At 45.9% G+C, this 21890-nt stretch overlaps 1 protein-coding gene across 5 annotated transcripts in view; it reads right to left on the bottom strand.

Annotated features, from left to right (window-relative positions):
• Positions 1-1761: 1761 nt before the first annotated feature.
• Positions 1762-21890, bottom strand: part of ARHGEF15 (Rho guanine nucleotide exchange factor 15) — an 83713-nt gene continuing 63584 nt past the window's right edge. For 4 of the 5 annotated variants that reach the window (XM_026720586.2, XM_087915906.1, XM_087915905.1 and 1 more), the window contains 12 exons: positions 21687-21742; positions 18958-19190; positions 15953-16113; positions 14403-14555; positions 12649-12778; positions 11992-12066; positions 9680-9772; positions 8680-8834; positions 7088-7252; positions 5672-5757; positions 4113-4214; positions 1762-2429 (listed from right to left, as the gene is read on the bottom strand). In XM_026720586.2, the coding sequence (XP_026576371.2) occupies positions 2242-2429; positions 4113-4214; positions 5672-5757; positions 7088-7252; positions 8680-8834; positions 9680-9772; positions 11992-12066; positions 12649-12778; positions 14403-14555; positions 15953-16113; positions 18958-19190; positions 21687-21742 (1597 nt within the window). In that variant the 3' untranslated portion in view covers positions 1762-2241. The remainder of the gene's footprint in view (positions 2430-4112; positions 4215-5671; positions 5758-7087; positions 7253-8679; positions 8835-9679; positions 9773-11991; positions 12067-12648; positions 12779-14402; positions 14556-15952; positions 16114-18957; positions 19191-21686; positions 21743-21890) is intronic. The other variant, XM_087915908.1, reaches the window with a different exon arrangement.

Genomic DNA, 21890 nt, shown 5'->3' with positions numbered 1-21890 from the left:
CTCTCACACAAACATACATACACACAATGTTCTGAAGGCGGACTTGACTCTCAGCACCACAGATTACCAGGAAGCATTCCAATACAGCTCCAAACAGGATTCAGAAGTTCAGGCTATCAGTGGCTGATTGATAGGGAGACAAAGAGTTGTCTGCTACATCTATTCATCTCCGCCCCCTGCTTTTTATCCCCAGACCAAGGCTAGTTGCTTTGCTAGCAACGGTGGGTCTTCTGTCCCAAGGATCGGCCTCGGCGTGTCAGGCATGGACTTCCTCTTCCTCCTCAGCAGGGGTGGGATTCAAAAATTCCAACAACCGGTTCTCTGCCCGGTTGCTGGGTGGGAGTGGCCATGGGCATGACCTACCACAACTTTTGGGAGGGCAATTTTTTGCCTTCCCAGAATGCAGAGGCTTCCCTTGGGCCTCTGGGAGAGTGAAAATGGGTTCCAGAGGCCCTCCGGAAGCTGGAAACAGGCTTGTTTCTGAAACTTCCAGGAGGGCTATTTTTTGCCCTCTCAGAGCCTCCACACAGACCCTGCACTTACCTGCATCCAATACGGGCTGTGTGGAGACTCCTAGGAGGAGGGGCCAGCTGGTCAGTTCAACTACTAGTTCCGCGAACCAGATGTAAATTTAACACCCGGTTCACCCAAACCCGGCTGAATCTCACCCCTGCTCCTCAGCCACTTTCAGACCTGGGGACTGTTGCCTCTCCATCTGGGGGCTGATGGATGGCCCAGGCTCTGCCTCTGCCTCTCTCTCGGACTGCTCCATTCCCTCTTCCCCCTTGGAGCTCTCAGGTTGCCTTAATGCTGGCTCCGACTCCACCTCCTCATCTGATTCGGCTGCTGGAGGGAGCAGCAGGCCGACAGACCACATTAACAGACTCTTTTATTTACTAAGGAGAAGCAAAAACTGAAAGCAAGCACTGGCACATTTTGTTCATCTTTTATTTTTATTATTTTTTTAAAAGGCTATTTGGGATAGAAAAACACAAGAGAGATCCCAGCGCAAGCAAATATGGCACAGAATAAATTAAAGTACAATCTCTGCTTTCTCCCCAAGTGAAACCTCTTTCAGCTCGAGAGCTAAAGAGAGCAACACATTAATAAATACAAGCCGATCTGTGGTGTAGTTTCCAGGCTGGAAGCAAGGAAAAGGAATTCCTCGCTCGCAAAGGAGAAAATCCAGCATATTCAGGCAGGTTAGCATGAAGGAGAAAGGTCTGTTGAACTGTGAGGGTGTGGGGAAGAGTTAGAATAAGCTGGGTCCATAGGCTGTAAGAGTCCTGGATTCCCGGCACCGGAAAGGACAGGAAGTGAGGTAGAGAAGGGACATCACCTGAGCCAAGGTTAAGGACCACTGGGAAGGTTTGAATTATTGGCAGCGACAGCACCATGAACAGGATTAGGAAACTGATAATACCAGTGTGGATCCTGTTTGCAAAATACATTTTATTGGGGGGATGTGGGAGTGTGTTCCACCTACCAGAGTTCTGCCAACGAAGGGCAAGGCACACCCATCTTTCAACGTGGGTGAAATACAAACCAGCTTACAATGAGCCCAAAACAAAGCTAAGGAGTGATAGGCCTGAATCATTAACATGTATTTTTTAACAGGTGGTGGATAAGTCATTGCAAAATGGGGAGCGGGGGCAGGTGGAACTCCTGCTCAGGTTGAACTGATCTTTCTGGTTAAACCCAAGGTCATCCATTTGATCGTATCTCGGATCAGGGAATCTCCTGAAATATGGCACCATTGCTATCTAATGTAGAATATTGGGTCACCTCTTCACCCCAACCCTCTGAGAAGGTTCGTGGTCCTCACTCAGGGTTACCAAGATGCCACACAGACTCAGAGGAGTTAGTACGCAACTTGGGAACTGTAAGAACAGGACCTTACGAAGTCTGTAAACTCTGCAATGCAAGTGAAAATGCAGTCTGTCGCCCCCTTCTGGCAGAAGGGGCACATTTGAAGTAGTGCCTTTGCTGGTTAATTTCTGGCATTGCAGTTCCGAACAGTCAAATCAGGCATGCTTGCATCTCTCTTCCACTCTCACCCTTTGGTGACCTTTGATCCAAAACACAACTGTTCTCTACCATCCTCCCCGTCTTCAGTGCCTCCTTGAGGAAAATGTTGCTCCATGCCCAGTGAAATCGAAATTGAACTTTGAGTCCAGCTGTGAGATTGATCGCAGGCTGGGGTCCCCAGTCACTGGCTCCGTTGGCTGTGCAGTTTCGGTCTCAAGCTGAGCTGGACTTGCTTTTGACACAATTGGTGCGCATCAGCTGCAGCTGGCGGGCCACCTGGAGGACGCGGTAGCGCTCGCGGAGGTTGCGCCGGCGTACATGTTCATTCGTGATCTCCTGCACGTAGCAAGAAGGGAACCAGCCCTTCTTGCCATCGGCTAGGCGTATGCCCTCGTACCAGCCTGTAGCATGGGGGGTAGGAGAGGAAGACAGAAGAGAGGAAAGGAAAGGAAGACAGAAAAGAGAAAGACAAAAGAGAGGAGACAGCAAGAAGAACACCGAAAAGAGGAGAGAGACAAAGGAGACGAGAGGAGAGGCAGGCAGAAAAGAGGAGAGAGAAGAGGAGAGGAAGACAGAAAATAGAACAGGAGAGGAGAGGCAAGCAGAAAAGTGGAGGAAACCACAAAAAGGAAGACAGGAAAGAGGAGAAGACAGAAAAGAGAGGAGAGATGAGAGAAAGACAGAAAATAGAAGAGAACAGGACAGGAGAGAAAGATAGAAAATAGAAGAGAGGAGAGGCAGGCAGAAAAGGGAGGACAGAAAATAGAGGAGATAACAAGGAGGAGAAGACAGGAAAGAAAAGAGGAAGAGGAAGACAAAAGAGGAGAGGAGACAGCAAAGAGTAGAAGACAGAAAATCGTGAAGACAAAAAAAGGAAACAATGAAGACCTCTCTGCCCCCTTTTCATTGCCTCAAAATTTATTGGGAGACTGTCCTGTCGCTTTGTGAAACTCCAACAAGCACATTCCTGCTGAATCAGCCCCACCCTCATCCAGGGAGTCCTCAACTGGCAACCATTCATTTAGTGATTCTTTGAAGTTAACCACAGCGTTGAAAAAAAAGAACTACTGCATGAGGAATGCTGGGAGTTGAAGTCCACACATCTTAAAAGTTGCCAAGACTGAGAAACACGGGTCTAGGAGCCCCCCCCAAATCCTTTTGGCACCTACTTGTACCCTTTGTGACTCACAAACGTATTAAAAGGTGAGAGCTCTCGCTGGAGCTCAAGAGACTTTCTGCCTTTTAAAGGGGTGGGGGGTGAAATTGAGTTGGAAAAGGTGCAACCAGAGTCCTGTATTTTATTTTGGCTTTTTTCTGCTATGCGAGGAAGGATGAGATAGAATATAATCCATAAAGGAGGATTTTGTGCTGAGGTGCATAGCTTACAACTGGGAGGTTGGGGGTGGCAATAAAACTCTAGACCAGGGGTCCCTAAGTCCCGGTCTGTGTCCCAGCACTGGGCCACGGCATGTCAGAAACCAGGCTGTACAAACAAATGAAGCCTCATCCACGGGATGCAAGCAGCATGCAAAACCACGCCTGCTCTAGTCCACGGAAAATCCTCTCTCCATGGAGCCAGTCCAAAAAGATTGGGGCTGCTGCTCTAGACCGATTATTACCCGATATTACAACAGTATGTGAGATTAAAGTTGAGTTTAGTTCAATACAGACAGCCCTGCAGTTCTCAGAAGTGATTTGCTATCGCTTTTTCCTCAGATGCTTACAGCCTAGCCTGGGATCACCTGGTGGTCTCCCTTTCAAGTGCCGCCGGAGCATTACACCGCATTAAAACCGTCGGGACGGCCAGTGTTCTAAACGGCGGAGAGCCATTTTCTTCAAGGATACCCTCTCTCTGTGTTGGGGACTTTAGCTTCCAGCAGGCTGAGAATTTGGGAAGGTGCCGGAGTCACCGAAAGGACCTCGAAGGATCGGAAGCGAATCCTTTAGCAGAGAACTCTGCTAAAAAAACACCATCTTTGGGTTAGGAAGCCCCACAGCCAATTTCTAAATTGTTTGGAGAAAGAAGAGGAAGAAATCGCAATTTGGTCACAAACGGTTAGGGAGGGTCACATCCGCAGTCTCACCCTCAGTTTTGCGCACCACGTTGACAATGTCTGTTGGCTCAAGGCTCAGCTCGTCTGCCTGGGCTGCGCTGTAGGTCTCTGTGCATTGAACCTGGGGACAATCTGTGGAAAGGGAGGAGATAAAAATAACCGAATGAATTATTTCTTACGAAAATAATAATAATCAAAAGAAGGAAAGGGAGGACAATGAGGGAAAGGTATCAAGTGTCTGTGTGGTGGTAGGGAATAAATTTCCTGCCCCTTATGTATTTATTACTATATTTCCCTGAAATATAGTAATATGACCTACCCTGAAAATAAGTCCTACCTTTTTTTACACATGAGCCCAATATAAGCACTACCCCCAAAATAAGCCCTAATTAAGACCCCCTCCAGGATGCATGGGTAAAAATTAAGCTAAGGTGGGGATGAGGGGATGCAGCTGCCCTACTACTTACCTTCAGACAGTTGCAGCCAGGCCTCACACACCTGACACCTGCTTTGCCCATTTTTTCTGCAGCTGGTAAGGCCAGCAAGGCTTTCCTGAAGGCCTCTGCAGCTGATAACAGAGCTCCGGATCAATCTGGAACTCTGTTATTGGCCGCAGAGGCCTTCAGGAAAGCCTTGCCGGCCTCTGAAAGGGTTCCTAAAGGCCTCTGACAGTGAAAAGGAGGCCAGGGCTGACGTGTGCAAGTGAGGTGAGTCAGGATGACCCCCCCCCCAAAAAATAAGACCTGGCGCCTTTTTTTGATGGCAAAAAGTATAAGATAGGGTCTTATTTTCAGGGAAACACAGAGTATATTTATATTCCACTTTTTCTGTAACATGCAACATGCATACAAAACCAGAACAACAAAATCAAAAGGGACCTTGGAGGTCTTCTAGTCCAACCCCCTGCTCAAGCAGGAGACCTTGTACCATTTCTGGCAAATGGTGGTCCATTCACTTCTTGAAAACTTCCAGTGTTGGAGCATTCACAACTTCTGGAGGCAAGTTATTCCACTGATTCATTTTTCTCAGGAAATTTCTCCTTAGTTCTAAGTTGCTTCTTTCCTTGTTTAGTTCCCATCCGTTGCTTCTTATTCTGGCTTCAGGTGCTTTGGAGAATAGCTTGGTTCTCTGTTCTTTGTGGCAGCCCCTTAGATATTGAAAGACTGCTATCGCATCACCCCCAGTGCTTCTTTTTATTAGACTAGACATGCCCAATTCCTGCAACCATCCTTTATATGTTTCATCCTCCAGTCCCTTAATCAAATTTCTTGCTCTTCTGCTTACTCTAGCCTGCAGCCTTAACTACTAAAGAAAACTGGCTTTAGATAAATTGCAAATTGGGAAAGGAAGAAATCAAGCCCTGTCACAGCACACCGAATTTAACCTGAAAACCAATGTCCTTAGTCTGTTTCAATGCTCAAGATATTTCCATTTTGGTGATTTTAGCCTCCCCAGACATCAGATTTCTGTGCCATCCAGAAGTCATGGGACAGAAATGTGATGTTCCTCAATTTTCTTAGTCTATGAACAAGAAGCAGTAGCAAGGGAGAGGGGGAAAGTTTAAAAGGAACACAGCCAAAAAACCTCACCCCAATCTTCATAGATGGTTTCCTGCTTGTTATTAGGCTGGGACTCATGGCAAGGGAAAGCACCCATCCAGCGGTGCATGTCGGATCTGGAAGAGATAATTTTGGAGATACATTATTTGGGTTTCATTCGTTCATTCGTTCATTCATTCAACCACCCACCCATCCATTCATCCATCCATTATGGCTTCCCATCTTCCAGATGCAGCTGAATGACTAAAAATGCATTGTAAACAATGCAAAGAAAAACATTCAACAAAGCATTTTAAAAAACCAAAATGGTCATTGGAAGCAAACCCCAGTATCTCTGCAGATATATAGCCCTTAGCATTAAGCATTAAGGAGCCTCTGTGGTACAGTGGTTAGGGTGTAGTACTTCTACTGCAATCAGCTGCTTACAATTTGGCAGTTCAAATCCCACCAGGCTCAAGGTTGACTCAGCCTTTCATCCTTCCGAGGTGGGTAAAATGAGGACCCAGATTGTTGGGGGCAATAAGCTGACTCTGTAAAACCACTTAGAGAGGGCTGCAAAGCACTATAAAGTGGTATATAAGTCTAAGTGCTATTGCTATTTGGATTTATATACCGCTTCCTTCACAATGCTTTACAGCCTTCCCTAAGTGGTTTACAGAGTCAGCATATTGCCTCCAACATTCCAAGTTCTCATTTTACCGAAAGGATGGAAGGCTGAGTCAACCTTGAGCCAGTCAGAATTGAACTGCAGGCAGTGGGCAGAGTCAACCTGCAATACTGCATTCTAACCACTGTGCCATCATGGCATCAGTAATATCTCCCATGCGCCTTTCTGTTGATTTCCAGCAAAACAAAAAACAAAAACACAGGAATACATTGATTTGTTTAACAACCGTCACAACTTAAAACCATAATGGGAAGACTCGGTTATGGTTGTAAGTTCACTTAACTGGGGCATTGTCTTAACAAGCATTGCAAAAAAAGGTCATAAAATTGAGTTTTGTTATGTGGCTACCTCAACTTATGTTGTGACTTATGATGGAAATTCTGCACTCCATAAGGGCCATAGGTCAAGGACTACCTGTACACACTTCTATGGTAGATCTATCCCAATGATATTTTTTCAAGAGGCAATGGGACATTCTGGTTTTTCTTTGAAGATGTTTCATTTCTCAACCAAGAAGCTTTTCTTCAGAGCTGAAGAAGCTTATTGGATGAGAAACAAAATGTCTTCAAAGAAAAACAAAGTCCAGCTGCCTCTTGAAAAAGCATCTTTTGGACAACCATGACCTGAGAATCTCCATAGACACTTCTAGATCTAGATCAAATGTTCTAGCCCTTTGAAAAAAAAGCAGGAAGCTGTGATCACCTCTCCTTTCTATTTATAAACGGGTCGCAGTTACCACCATCTTTGCTAAGTCTCTTCACTCCTTTGTGACTACTCACTGTGTCGGGGCACGACAGAGGCGTTCGCTACTCCGCCCTTGATGGTTCTCCATCAACGTCAGGTAGAAGCTGTTCTCTGTATTTTGGCTAGCAGAGGAGTCCTCACAGCTCTGGGCCTGGACTAGCGAGCGATGGGCATAATCCAGCACCACAAAGCGTTCTGAACTGCAGGAGCAGATCCGGAATGGAAGCAAAAGGAACTTATTAGTGAATCCCAGCTTAGTTGCTTTTGTAGAAGTGTGGCTGGCAGCAGCTGATCCCCCAACAGAAGTTTCCCAGATCAGTGGGCCTCCACATGGGATCAAACGTCAACCATCATGGAGACCTAGGACCTGTAGATGAATAGATCTGGAAGCTCCCCAACCAGAGGAATCTCATTTAGATCGCTAAGGTTCTCATCTAGGAGTAGACAGAGAACCTGGGGCAATAGCAATAGCACATAAGACTTATATATTGCTTCATAGTGCTTTACAGCTGTCTCAAAACGGTTTATAGAGTCAGCATATTGCTCTCAACCACTGAGGTCCGTGATGGCAACCTATGGCACGCGTGTTGCCATCTCTGTGGGCATGTGAGCCATCACCCCAGCTCAGTTCCACTGCATGTGAGCCATCACCCCAGCTCAGTTCCACTGCACATGTGCATGCGCCTCCCACCAGCCAGCTGATTTTCGGGTATCTGCCGTGCATGCATTGGGGGGGGGCGCATACGGGAGACGTGTGTGCAACTGCAGGGGACGGGGGAGCATGGTGGGTTGTGTGCACATGCATGGGGAGGGGTCACGGGGGGTGTAGCGCACGCATTGCATGATGGGTGCAGGCATGTGTTTATGCGCTCACGTGCACACTGGCATGCAACGACAAAAAGGTTAGCCTTCATTGAGCTAGGTTCTCCTTTTACCAGCCTCGGAAAGATGGAAGGCTAAATCAACCTTAAGCTGGTTAGAATTGAACTCCTGGCAGTGGGCAGAGTCAGTCTGCAATACTGCATTCTAACCACTGCGCCATCATGGCGGCTGTAATCATTCCACCAGGCAAGGTGGATTGATGCTTTGCCCCAGAGGCTGAAGTCTTTCTGCATCCATCTCTGTGTTTTTTTTAAAAAAAAACTGGCAAGTTTTCAGGCCTCAAGATTTGAAGCAGGTGCCTTGGAAAGTAGGCCGTGCTCCATTCTCAAACTTGCAAAATTTGCAGAAGCAGAACTAAAGCCCAAACTTTGCTGTCTCCTCAATTCATCCCCTCAAAACGTGACCTTGGAGGGCAGAGGTCAAGCTTGTCCTCCTTCTCCTGCCTCTTCTATAGATTATCAACTCCATAATTCCTTGCGGGGTGGAGTTTGGGCAACTGAATGAACCTAGCAGAGTGTTTAATGGCCGGATGCCCTTCCTGTCACCAGTGCGGAGCTTTGTTCAGCAGTGTGCCCAATATCTGCCCCCACCTGGGATCGAACTCACAGCCTCCTAATTGTGTGGCAAGAGCTCTACCTCCAGGCCAACGCACCACTCCTTCCTGCCTCTTCTATAGATACACCCCTTTAAATGCAAACTAATCATCTTGTTGCCAGATTTTTTGGCCTAGGCCTTCTGGGCTAACCTCTTGCGCTGAGTGACCAGCAACAGGTCATTGAAGAGGAACAGGTAGATCGGGATCAGTTTGGGCTTGTTGCCAAAGATGGTGCCACGATGCACAACTTCCAGGAGTTCTCCCTGCTTTAACAGCTGTCGGGTCTGGGAAATGATGGGAATGGCCTAAATTGGAAAGAGAATCATTAGAAAAAATTCTTGGAAGCCATCTGGATTTTTTCAAAGAAGGACAACAAAGATTCTCTAAGAAAATTCACAGTATTTCTCAGCCTTGGTGACTTTAAGATGGGTAGACTACAACTCTCAGAATTTCTCAGCCAGTTTTGCTGGTTGTAGAATTCTGGATGTTGAAATCCACATATCCGAACATAGCTGGAATTGAGAAACTTTGTGGTAGCTAGTTGTGGAATTCTGGGAACTGAAGTCCACATGTAATTGAAACAGAATTAATAGTGATTGATCGATTATTTGCCATCAGGTCACTTCTTATTCTTCTGCAAAATATATTCTGGGGGCATAACTTTATTTTCCAATTATCACATTTGGGATTGTGGAAGGTTTAAGAAAGCCTGATTTTCATTGTGGTTATTTTCTGATTTGGATGTTATCTGTATGAATAAAGTGCTTTTCCCTCCCCTTCTAGTTAATCTAGGGCAGTTTTTCCTGTGGACTTCAACTCCCAGAGTTATGGTGTGCTGGCTGGAGAATTCTGGGAGTTGAAGTCCATACATCTTAAGACTCACCAAGGTTGCAAAACACTGGGTTAGAGCTTTCCAAAATGGCAGTCTTTAATGTGTAAAACCTACTTACTTATACCTCTTGAATAAGGTGATCTGAGGATTCCTTGTAGGAAAAATATCACCACATCACCTCCCAAACGCACAACCCTAGGCAGCTCTATCTTCTCTTAAATTCCCCAGTTCATGCAAGCCTTCTTGGAGGCCCACAAGGACAAGCTGTGGCAGGCTAGAGCAAGGCCAAAGACGGGCCCAAGCCAAACCCCTTCTGACCTTGAGCTTATCAAACTCAATCTTGCTGGCTGTGTGAATCAGTTCTTCCATATGACGCATGCGGCCGACCTCGGAGTTACATTCTTCTATGATCTAAAGCAGAGATTTGGAGACGTCAGGCAGAAGAGAAAGAACTGTCCGTTTTCCTGAGGCTTTCTAAAAGTTACTGGCTGCCCCTCCCTCAAGGCAAACGACAGAAACATGGCTCGACAAAGCATCAATCCAAGCAAAAGCATCCTCCAAAATATGCCAGGCGCCAACAAGACGTGCCTTTTTTTTTTCTTTTCCCCCATTCGTTTTTCTCTCCAACAATTTAGAAACATGGATTCAGGTAATCCTCGACTTACAACACTTCATTTAGTGACTGTTTAAAGTTACAACAATACTTTGTGACTTATGAGCGTTTTTCAAACTTGCAACCGTTGCAGTATCTTCTTGGTCATGAGATCAGAATTCAGAGGCTAGGGCAATGGGTTCATATTCATGACGGTTGCAGCGTCCCGGGGTCATGTGATCAGATTTTACGACCTTCGGACAAGCAAAGTCAATAGAATGGAAAGGAATGGAAATAGAGCAGAGCAGAACAGAACAGAACGTATGGAATGGAATAGAATAAGAAAGGAATAGAATAGAATAGAATAGAATAGAATAGAATAGAATAGAATAGAATAGAATAGAATAGAATAGAATAGAATAAACAAAATTGGAAGGTACCTTGGAGGTCTTCTAGTCCAACCCCCTACTTAGGAAATCCTATACCATTTCAGAAAAAAATGATTGTCCATGCTATCATGTCACCCCTAGTCCTTCTTTTCATCCAACTAGATACACACAATTCCAGCAACCATTTTTCATGTGTTTTAGCCTTCAGTTCCCTAATCATCTTTGTTGCTCTTCTCTGTACTCTTTCTAGAGTCTCAACTGGAATTGTTGCTAGAATTGTGTGTATCTAGTTGGATGAAAAGAAGGACTAGGGGTGACATGATAGCACGGACAATCATTTTGTTTATATCGTGGAGACCAAAACCGGATGCAGGATTCCAAGTGTGGCCTTACCAAGGCCTTATAAAGTAGCATCAAGTGATCTTGATTCTATTCCCTCTGTTTATGCAGCCAAAAATGGGGAAGCCAGATTCACTTAACAGCCATGATACTAATGGAACAACTGTAACAATACAATTAATAACAACTGTAGCAAAAAAAGTCATAAAATGCAGCAAAATTTGCTTGCTGAGTGACAGAAATCATAAATCGAGGATTAACTGTAGTTCTGGGGAGGACTGTTGTAAGTTCGAGGACTTGCTATATATTTCAAAGGAAAGGACAGTACCCCCAAAAAAACCCCAAACCCCTTCCAATTATTTGTACTTCAGTTCCCACAATGCATTGCCTTTGGCTAGCATTGATGGCAATTGACTGTGATGATACTTTAGAGCAGGGCTATCAAATTCGATTTCATTGAGGGCCGCATCAGGGTTGTGCTTGACCTTGGGGGCGTCTGGGGGGCATGGCCAGGGTAGGCATGGCCACTCATGCTGGGGGCACCTCGGGGGCCCAATCGCTTTGCCAACTAAAACGGAGCTCCATTTTTGCTGGCAGAGGGTTGCAGAATGCCGTTGCAGCTGGAAACAGAGCTCGGGAGGGCTGTGTGTGGCCCTCCCGAGCTCCATTTTCGTTGGCAGGGGCACCATGAGGTGGTCCTTCGGTTTTCCCAGGGTGGTCCCGCAGGCCAGTTCTAAGCACCTTGCGCGTCACATCTGACCCTTGGGCCTTGAGTTTGACACCCCTGTTTTAGAGGGTGCCAGGTAGTGGTGGGATTCATTTTTTTTTAACTACCGGTTCTGTGGGTGTGGCTTGGTGGATATGTTGTGGCTTGGTGGGCGTGGCTTGGTTGGCATGGCAGGGCAAGGATACTGTAAAATCTCCATTTCCTCCCACTCCAGGGGGAAGGTTATTGCAAAATCCCCAATCCCTCCCCACCCCACCCCACTAACCTGCTTTCCAACTCCGTTCTCCTGAGCAGGGCAACTAAAGAAGGCCAGCCAATCAGCTGGGACTTGAGAGGTAGAGAATAGATGGGGGCAAGACCAGTCAGAGGTGGAATTTGCCGGTTCTCCGAACTACTCAGAATTTCTGCTACCGGTTCTCCAGAACTGGTCAGAACCTGCTGAATACCACCTCTGGTGCCAGGTTGGGGTATGGCCAACTAGTCTCTGATACCTCTCTTGAGCTTGGTTGTTTTCTTGCAGATGTTCCATTTCTCAAACTAGGTAACATCATCAGGATTTCCCTCTATTCATGGCTACTTTTACCTTGGAAACAGAAGCTAGAGCCTTCAGGGCGTTTTGTTCTCGCAAAGAAGCTTCCTCCGTCCGGCGCAGGATATTCTAGACACGCACAAAATAAAACCAAGAGGAAGGGGCTTCCAGTTAGAAGGGAGCAAAGCAGAGGTGGTATTCAGCAGGTTAGGGTTAGACAGAGAAAAGAGATAGATAGCAAGATATGTGTGTGTGTAGAGAGAGAGAGAAGGCAAAGAGAGAGAGACAGACAGAGAAACAGAGAGCAAAACTATATGTCTGTGTGAGGGTGGGTGGGTGGGTATGTATTATACACACACATACACACATATATAACACACTATACAGAGAGAGAGAGAGAGAGAGAGAGAGAGAGAGAGAGAGAGAGAGAGCTTTCTCTGTCTCTATCTCTAACTCTGTCTCTGTCTTTCTGTCTCTGTCTCTCTCTCTCTCTCCTCCCCCCTTTCTACACACACACATATCTAGAGAGAGAGAAATGAAACTGAGCACAGACATGTGTCACTTTGGGTTACAATTTGCTTTCCCAACCTGTCAGAACCCCAGCTGCCCCTTCTTTCACCTACCCCCAAGGAATGTTTTCCTTCAAGCCTCCTCCTCTGGCCTTATTGTGATCCAGATCCTTGGGTCTAAGACCCACCACCCGGTTCTCACCTCCAAGAGCATCTTGATACGAGTGATCCTCTGGAAAGGAAGCAGCAAGAAGGACATGAAGGGGAGGCGTTGGCACTGGGGCTGCTCCTGGAGTCGGGTGACAACGATGGCAAACTGGGCGTTCTTCTCCCTAAGTGAGAAAAGGAAAGGAAGCTGAACCCAAGAGCAACAGGTCTGAATTCAGGGCTTTGTGATTGCTAGGGAACATGGTGGGGGCAAAACACGTGGTCACCATCAGCAATTCCACTGCAGTGTTTGCAGGCCAGTGTTGATACTCATTTCTCATCTGGTGGGTTTGGGGGTCAAATCCAACCCTACAGGTTGTTTTACATTTTCTCCTATCCCATCTTGAGCCCTTTGGAAGCAGAGCAAGCCATCAATGGGTAGAGGAGGTGGATGAAAGAGAGGAAGAGGAACATTTGGCAATATTGTGACCACTGTGTTTCCCTGAAAATAAGACCCAGTGTTATATTTGTGGGGGCTCCAAAATAAGCATTAGGACTTATTTTTAGAGAAACACAATATCTGGGTGATGAGCCTGGCTGGGTGCCCCACCACCAATGTGCACATACAAAGGGTGATGAGTGTGCAGAGCCTAATGTTGTCCAGCAGCAGCTGCAGCCCACTGCCCCTTGGTCAGCGCACTCTGGAGCTATGCAACCTATACAGCAGCAGGTTGAGGCAGAGGCAGGGGCATGGGAAAGCCAAGAGTCAGTGGGCAGGAGGCTTGTCTTTGCATCTATCGGCTTGCATGCATCCCATGTGGCACAGCAGGATCACCTGCCTTCCCCCCCTGCGCCTCTGCCTCCATCTGCTGGTGGTGGTGCCGTGAAAATATGAGCCTTCCATGACTGCCCACCTGCTCCGGCCCACTGACTTTCAGCTTTCCCTTTGCCCGCACAGTGTGTCCAGATTGCCTAAGCTTCCACTGAGGTCTGCTTCCTGGACAGTTAATCAACTCACCTGCACTGTGCAGGCTGCTGCTGCCAGACACCATCAGGACCAGCGCCCTATCCGCCTCTGGTGCTGGCCATGCCCTCCCGCTGTTGATGACCATAACTATGGCTTATTTTGCGGGTAGGGCTCATATTAGGAGAATGCTGAAAAAAATCAGGCTAGGCCTTATTTTTAGGATAGGTCTTATTTTTGGGAAAATACGGTATGAATGAAATGGATGGATGGATGAATTCCAGACAATTGCTTAATTCAGGGATAGCCAATCATGACGACTTTAAGACTTGTGAATTTCAATTCCCAGAATTCCTTAGCCAGCAATTCTGAGAGTTGAAGTCCACAGTCCTTTCAGCTGCCAAAGGTGAAGATACCTGAATTTGAGGACTTCTCGGAAACATCTGTAGATGTTAGACTAAGCAGAAACACTTAACAAAGACATTTATGGTGCATAGGTACATCTACATCCATTATCCATGACAGGAAGAATGGGATTCACACTTCAAAGGTACATACATGGCCGTGATCAACCACCAGCAAGCTCTGCAAGAGTAGCTGGCTAGCTGCTGTGAAAAGATAGGGTGAATTAATATCTTTTGGATTCTGCCCTTGATGATACCTGCAGCTTAGAATCCAAAATGGTGATCAGCGTGCCAGATGAGGGAAAACTACAACTTCCATAATTCTTGGCAAGGTCAAAACAGTCTGAAAAACAGCCAAAAGAGTTTCTCCAAATAATTCCTCAACTCACTCTCCCCAAAGGTATCCAGCAGGCTGTTTTCCTTTCCTCCTCCCTTACTCACATGAGGCTACTGTAGGTCTTCTCCTGGTACAGCTGGTTACGGACGTAATCAATGTAGACCGAGAAGCTCTGCTGCGCATGATCCTCCACAATATCACAAACGTCTGAGATCTGCAGGCTTTCAGCCAACCGCCGTTCCAGATCCTGTAAGAACCTGCCAAGAGGAAGAACTGACATCAGATGCATGTGGATTATTCAGAGAAGCCCAAGCAAAAATAGCGAGCTTGTGTCTACAGACAGGGACCTAGTTTCACCTCTGGAAGTGGGAGAAGTAGCAATTAAACAGATGGTCGTATAGCTGGATAATTGAATAGCCTGCTGTTCATCACAGATGGTCACCATCATCAGAAGAATCACTTGGGAGAGCCCTATGGGTATGACTCCTTCTGAACGTGGAGATTAATCAGAATAGGAGAGTTTGAAGGGACCTTGGAGGTCTTCTAGTCCAGCTCATTGCTTGAGCAGGACACTCTATGCCATTTCAGACAAATCATTGTCCAGTCTCTTTTTAAAAACCTCCAGGTTTGGAGCACCCACAGCAACTTCTGAAGGCAAACTGTTCCACTGTTAGGAAGTTTCTTCTGAATTCCAGATTGCTTCTTTTTTTTGATCAAAATTCTATAGAGATTCTCAGTCATCCAGGTCATGGTTGCCCCAAAGGTGCTTTTTCAGGAGGCAACTAGACTTCCTAGTGTTTTTTGCTTCTCATTCAAAAAGCTTCTTCAGTTCTGACTGGATGAAGGGGAATGGAAGGATTTATATTCCTGGCAGACATCTGGTCATTTTCTTCCTTTTAGAGGGTCCTTGAAGCACTCGGAGGTTTATCTGTGTCCTCAGGGTCACGTGAGTAGTGCTTCTGGTTCCTGTAATCTGCAATTTTTCCTCTGGAAATCCATTCCTACTCCCACACCATTCAAAGGGTGTTCATCCCAAATTGTATAGCTAAACGTCTGTAAAGATTCTCTTCTTGGATAAGAAGCAAAAAGTTTTCAAAAGAAAAACTAAGAAAGTCCTGCTGTCTCCTGAAAAAGCACCCTTGGGACTCTCTTTGATTAGTTTCCCTCCATTGTTTCTTGTCCTTGCCTCTGATGCTTTGGAAAATAAGTTGACACCGCCCCCCGCTTCTTTGTAATAGCCCCTCAAACAGAGGTGCTACTACAGCCAGTTCTGGCCGGTTCTGGTGTACTGGTAGAAGAAATTTTGACTAGTTTAGAGAACTGGCAAATATCACCTCTGACTGGCCCCACCCACCTGCCCCTGCTGTTAGCCCTCCTATATTCTCTTGCTTTTTTTAACTCAGCTGATTTACATGGCAGAGAGGGTTGCTGTACCTCTATGCGCGTACATAGAACTGCTCATAAAATCATAGGGGGAAAAAATGTGGAAACCCACCACTGCCCTCAAATACTGGAATACTGCTATCGTGTTACCCTTCATAATGACCATCAGCCCTTCACGGGGACCAGCAGCAAATTAAGAATTCTATGATTCTCGAGTATGGTTCAAAGCAATGCAGACTGGAGGAAAGACAGGAAGAGAGAAAACACTGACCTTTCGCTCACTTCCTGAACTTTGCGTATGTTGGAGAAGAGAATCCGGTGCTCGCGCAGAAGGATGGTGCCGGCCAGTTCCCGAGACTCCATGAAGTGCTCGATCAGAAGGGCAAGCGAGCGTAGATAGGAGGCTTCAGAGGTCACCACTTCAAAGAGGCTCTGACCCCAGAGATGCAGAACCGCAAAGAAGCCAGAATGAGTGACAAGCGGAGAATGTGTGAATGGAATAAAGCACAGTGAGCATTATGTTTTCCTCAGCTTCCTCAAACTTATGGTGTTTTGGGTCTGCCATCTATCAAATCTCATTCTAGTTCTGCACCCTGGAGTTGCATTTAAAGCCATCAGCAGTTGTTGAGCTCTTTTTGACTCAGAATGAGAGAGTTGGAAGGGACCTTGGAGGTCTTCTAGTCCAACCCCTTGCTCAAACAGGAAACCCTACAACATTTCAGGCAAATGGTTGTCCAATCTTTTCTTAAAAGTCTCCACTATTTAGTGCTATTCTGAAAGAGCACTAAACCCACGTTAAAGACCAGTCTAAACAATACTGAATATACAAGGGAAGAATTGATGCATGAATCATTTAATTCCCCTACCACCAATGGTCAGCCAATGTTCAGAATGATTCAGATCTCTGATTTGAGGATTAGCTCAGAAATTTAATGGGTCAAGAGCAAGATTCCCTTTTTAAAGAGTTGTCATGCTGAGCATGCTGGCCCACATTAAAAATGAAATTCCACTGCCTGCTCTCAAAAGAAAGTGTGTGTGGGGGTGGGGTGGAGAGAGGGAGAGAGAGTGTGTGTGTGTGTGTGTATACCCATCTTTCTCCAAAAATAAAACTGGGTCATATATTAATTTTTGCTCCAAAAGATGCATTAGGACTTATTTTCTGATTAGGTCTTATTTTCAGGTAATTACTGTAAATAAATGCATCCATTTGGCTGATTATTTTAACTGGGGCTTATTTTGGGGGTAGGGCTTATATTACGAGCATTCTGAAAAATCATGCTAGGGCAGGGCTGTCAAGCTCCCAGCCTGCAGGCCAGATGCATCATGTGCTGACCACGCACAAGCCCTGTTTAGGGAAGGGGAAAAAAGTCCCGATACATAATGCGATGCCACCATGATGGGAATTTGACACCCCTGTGCTGGGGCTTGGGCAGGGGAGGGGATTGGACTAGATGACTTACAAGGTCCCTTCCAGCTCTGTTAAATCTGTTAAAAATGTGAGTTAATTGGCAAGCATCCAAAATGTGATCATGTGACCACAGGGAACAGAGAGCGGCACATTTTCTGACAGTAAGAAGTGTTTTACAGGGCATAAAACACACTTCTTTCTGAGGCCACTGTAGCTCCAATGAGCTTTTAAACAACCAATTGTGAGTCGAGAACTACCTGTAGTGGATGAGTCAGATTTCACCCATGGGAAAATTGCAGCAGCTTGTTGCCTGCCTAAAGAAGATAACACAACCCTGGCAATAGTCGGAACAAGATGTATCCTGTATCATGAAGATACAGCAGGAGGGGGGGAGAAGTGTCCAGGACATATATGTGCTTGGGAGAGGCTCTTATTTTGCTTTATTCCATTGCTGACACAATTTACAATTACAAGTGTTTCATGTTATTGGTGGGGGGAGGGCGTGGAATCACAATCTACTAACGTACACATGGAAAGTTCGGACTCCAGCACAAAATTCATCCACACCATTTGGATACTCAGTCTCCCTAGTGCCAAGTGAGTTGGAAAAATAATATTAATCTACTGATATAGCTTGGGTCATAATTCATGCGCGAAACACCCAGTCCCAAGCTGGAAATAAATATGACTCTCAACTTAAAATGATCTCATTTTCTGGGGGGTGAAATAATCCCATCAATGCGATGTACAACTCCTTAGAGTGTTCAACGAAACTCTGCCCATATTGATTGTTCTCAAAGAAGAATAACAGGGCTAGAAGACCTTGGAGGTCTTCTAATCCAAGGGTCGCCAATCGGTAGGCCGTGGCCCACTGGTGATCCGCGAGAAAATTTTGGTGGTCCATGGCCCGTGGGAACACAAGGCTCGCGTCACTTGCATTGCAAACAATACAAGGTAGTGAGGGGAGGGGAGAAAGGGTAGAGGGCGAGAACTTGCCCCACTCAGCCCGCACATCTTGCCTGGTCACCAGGCTGCTTCTTTCCACTTCTTTCTTCTTTTGTTTTTGGCTGCACACAAGGAAAGCGGCAAGTCTTTCTTTTTCTCTCCCAAACTCCACCAGAAATGAATCTTTACGACTCTGCAAGGCATCCTGCTCCAAGAGGCTGCACCAGCAAAGACTCATTTCTGGCAGAGTTTGGAGGAGAAAAAGAAAGTCTTCTGCTGCTTCTGCTGCTTTCCTTGCATTAAGCCAAAAGTCTCTCTCTCTCTTTCTCTCTCCCCCTGAGACCAGAGCTGGAAACAGTATACTGTGATCCCAAATAAAGAACGATCCCGTTTTCCTACCAATTGATTGTTCTTTATTTGGGATCATGGAATACTGTCTTTCTCTCCCCTCCCCTGAGAACGGCTGAAAAGCAGGTTAGGAATGAGGCTGCCTTGGAGGGTATGTGTGCGTGTGAGGGACCTCTGTGTGTGAGAGAGAGGGGGGGGGAGAACATCACTGCCAGCTCTCCAAGGTTAGATTGGATCTCTCTCTACCTCCCTCCCCCATCAACATCAGCAGGCCACAGTCAGTCAAAATTCATATTAGTGGTCCATGAGATTTAAAATTATGAGTTTGGTGGTCCCTCATGTCCAAAAGGTTGGCGACCCCTGTTCTAGTCCAACCGCCGGCTCAAGCAGAAAACCCTATACCATTTCAGGCCAACGGCTGTCCAATCTCTTCTTAAAAATCTCCTGTGTTGGAGCAACTTCCGGAAACAAGTCGTTCCACTGATTAATTGTTCTGATTGTTCGGATGCAAATTTCAGACATCTTGAATTCTGTCTGGTGGGAAATGCCTTTCTTACCTAAGTCCTTTTACTCACCTCTTGCATTTTCCTTTCTTCTGGGCTGATGTTGTCCAAAACACCACTTTCTCGCACAGCTGGCAGCTCCTGCCAAAGGGTGCTATGAGGAACGGGGCATTGGGGTCCCGTTGACCCTTCCCCAGGAGAAGGGGCTCTGTAGTCTGAGCTGCTAAAACTACTGTTGCGTGGAACCGTTTGCCTCTTGATCTCCTTGGAGATGACAGCCTGGCGATAGGTTTGATACAAAGGTTCTGCAAGACACCAGAAGGTAAAAAAAAAGACACAACACAATGAACTTCAGTGGGGGAATAACGTGCCATGCCCAAATGAACAACGATCATCCTCGACTTACGACCACAATTGAGCCAAAAAATTTATTTTGCTAGGGAGGACAATTGTGAAGTGAGTTTTGAACCAGTCTACAGCCTCCCTTGACTCGGTTGTTAAGTGAATCACTGTAGTTGTTAAATTAGCAACACAGTTGTCCAGTGAATCTGGCTTCCCCATTGACTTTGCTTGTCAGAAGGTCACAAAAGGAGAATCACATGACTCCAGGACCCTGCAACCGTCATAAATACGAGTCCATTGGAAAGCATCTGAATTTTGATCATGTGGATTTGGGATGCCACAATGGTCGTAGGTATGAAAAGTGGCCCTGTCACTTTTTCAGTGCCGTTGTAACTTCAGACGGTCAATAAATGAACTGTTGTAAGTCGAGGACTATCTAAATTTTGATCACGTTTTGATCACGGGGGATGCAGCAAAGGTTGTGTGAAAAATGGTCATAAGTCACTTTTTTCAGTGCTGTTGTAAGTCTGAACGGCCACTAAATTAATGTTTGTAAGTTGAAGACTCTCTATACTTTATAAAGAAAAGAAAAAAACCCAACAAGGTTGCAATCATCCAGTTTTTGCCCAGGGTTCTCAGAAAGCTGCCAGCTTCCTCTTAAATATTAAGAGTGTATCTGAAATCGTGTGAAGTAAAGGACATAGTGCAGTGTTTCTCGACTTCAGCCATTTTAAGATGTGTGGACTTCAACTCCCAGAATTCCCCCAGCCAGTTTTGGGAATTCTGGGAATGAAGTCCGCACATCTTAATGTGGTTGAAACAGAAACTTTGTGGTAGGTGGCTTGGAATTCTGGGAGTTGAAGTTCACACATCTTAACAGTTCAGGGATGTCAATCTCATGTTGTCACAGCATCGTCACATGATGTATCACGACCTTCCCCCCCCATTGCTAAATTGGTCATGGCAGTGGCCAGCATGTGATGCATCCAGCCTGCAGGCTGTGAATTTGACAGCCCTGACCACAGAAACTTTGTGGTAGCTGGCTTGGAATTCTGGGAGTTGAAGTTCATACACTTCATGTAGTTCAAGGGTCTCAAACTCATTGCGTCACATTACCTTAATGTGACATTTTGCAATGTTTTCCCCCATTTTTGGAGTTAGGATGGGCGTAGCCTGCATGTGACAAATCCAGCCCTGGGCTGCCAGTTTGAAACCCCTGACAATAGTTAAAACAGAAACTTTGTGGTAGCTTAGAATTCTGGAGTTGAAGTTCATACATCTTAATGTAGTTGAAACTGAGAAACTTTGTGGTAACTGATTGTAGAATTCTGGGAGTTGAAGTCCACACATCTTAACATAATGGAATCAGAAACTTTGTGGTAGCTGATTGTGGAATTCTGGGAATTGAAGTCCACACATCTTAACATAATGGAATCAGAAACTTTGTGGCAACTGATTGTAGAATTCTGGGAGTTGAAGTCCACGCATCTTAACATAATGGAATCAGAAACTTTGTGGTAGCTGATTGTGGAATTCTGGGAATTGAAGTCCAAACGTATTACAATGACTGTGGTCAAGAAACACTGGAATAGTGAATTCCTAGGAATGTCTCCAGCACATGGTCTCCACACCTAGACCCTGTAAGTGAACTTTAAAAATCTAAAGAAGGAAATCTGGATGAGTAACTACTAGGGAATGGTAGCACAAGGATTTAACAATCAGGTAGCACCCTAATCAGGGCTTTTAAATCATCTCAACAGTGAACTATGCCTTCAGGGCAGTGTTTCTCAACTTTGTCAGCTTTTAAGATTTCTGGGCTTCAACTCCCAGAGTTGAAAGCACCAGAAGGCAGGAGAAGAAACAACAGATGGAAACTAATCAAGGAGAGAAGCAACCTGGAATTAAGGAGAAACTTCATAACAGTGAGGACAATTAAGCAGTGGAACAATTTGCCTCCAGAGGTTTTTGTGGATGTTTTTAACACTGGATGTTTTTAAGAAAAGACTGGACAGCCACCTGTCTGAAATGGTATAGGGCCGTGATGGCGAACCTAAGGCATGCGTGCCAGAAGTGGCACAGAGAGCCACCTCTGCTGGCATGTGAGCCGTTACCCCAGATAAATTCCACTGTGCATACATGTACACATCCTGCCGGCCAGATGATTTTTGGATATCTGCCACGCATGTGTGGGGAGCGGGGCGCTTGCAAGAGATGCGCATACATGCACAGGGAGAGTGGGGGGAGCACAGAGGTGGAGGGTCGCATGTGCATTGCATTATGGGTGCAGGCACACGTACATGCGCACACTTTCGGCACACAATGACAAAAAGGTTAGCCATCACTGGTATAGGGACTCCTGCCTGAATAGGGGGTTGCACTAGAAGACCTCCAAGGACCCTTCCAGCTCTAGTCTTTTCTCTCTCTCTCTCTTTTTTTAAATAAATGTGCTGTCCACTTACCGTCCTGCAGGCAAAGCCCCCAGTCCGGACTCTTAGATGATAGCACCGAAGAGTGCCTGTGATATAGGGGCAAAGCAGAAAAGGCCAACGATAAGCAATCCTATGAACACAACAACTCTGCAGTTGTTGATTTGCTAAGAATCCTGTAACAGCCACATTGAGAGCAATGTTGGAGGAAAAAAAAATCTTCATCTAGTATCAAAT

This window comes from Pseudonaja textilis, chromosome Z (assembly GCF_049901715.1).
Source record: "Pseudonaja textilis isolate UNSWEBS1 chromosome Z, rPseTex1.2, whole genome shotgun sequence".
NCBI lineage: Eukaryota > Metazoa > Chordata > Lepidosauria > Squamata > Elapidae > Pseudonaja > Pseudonaja textilis.
This window is presented reverse-complemented; position numbering and strand designations above follow the sequence as displayed.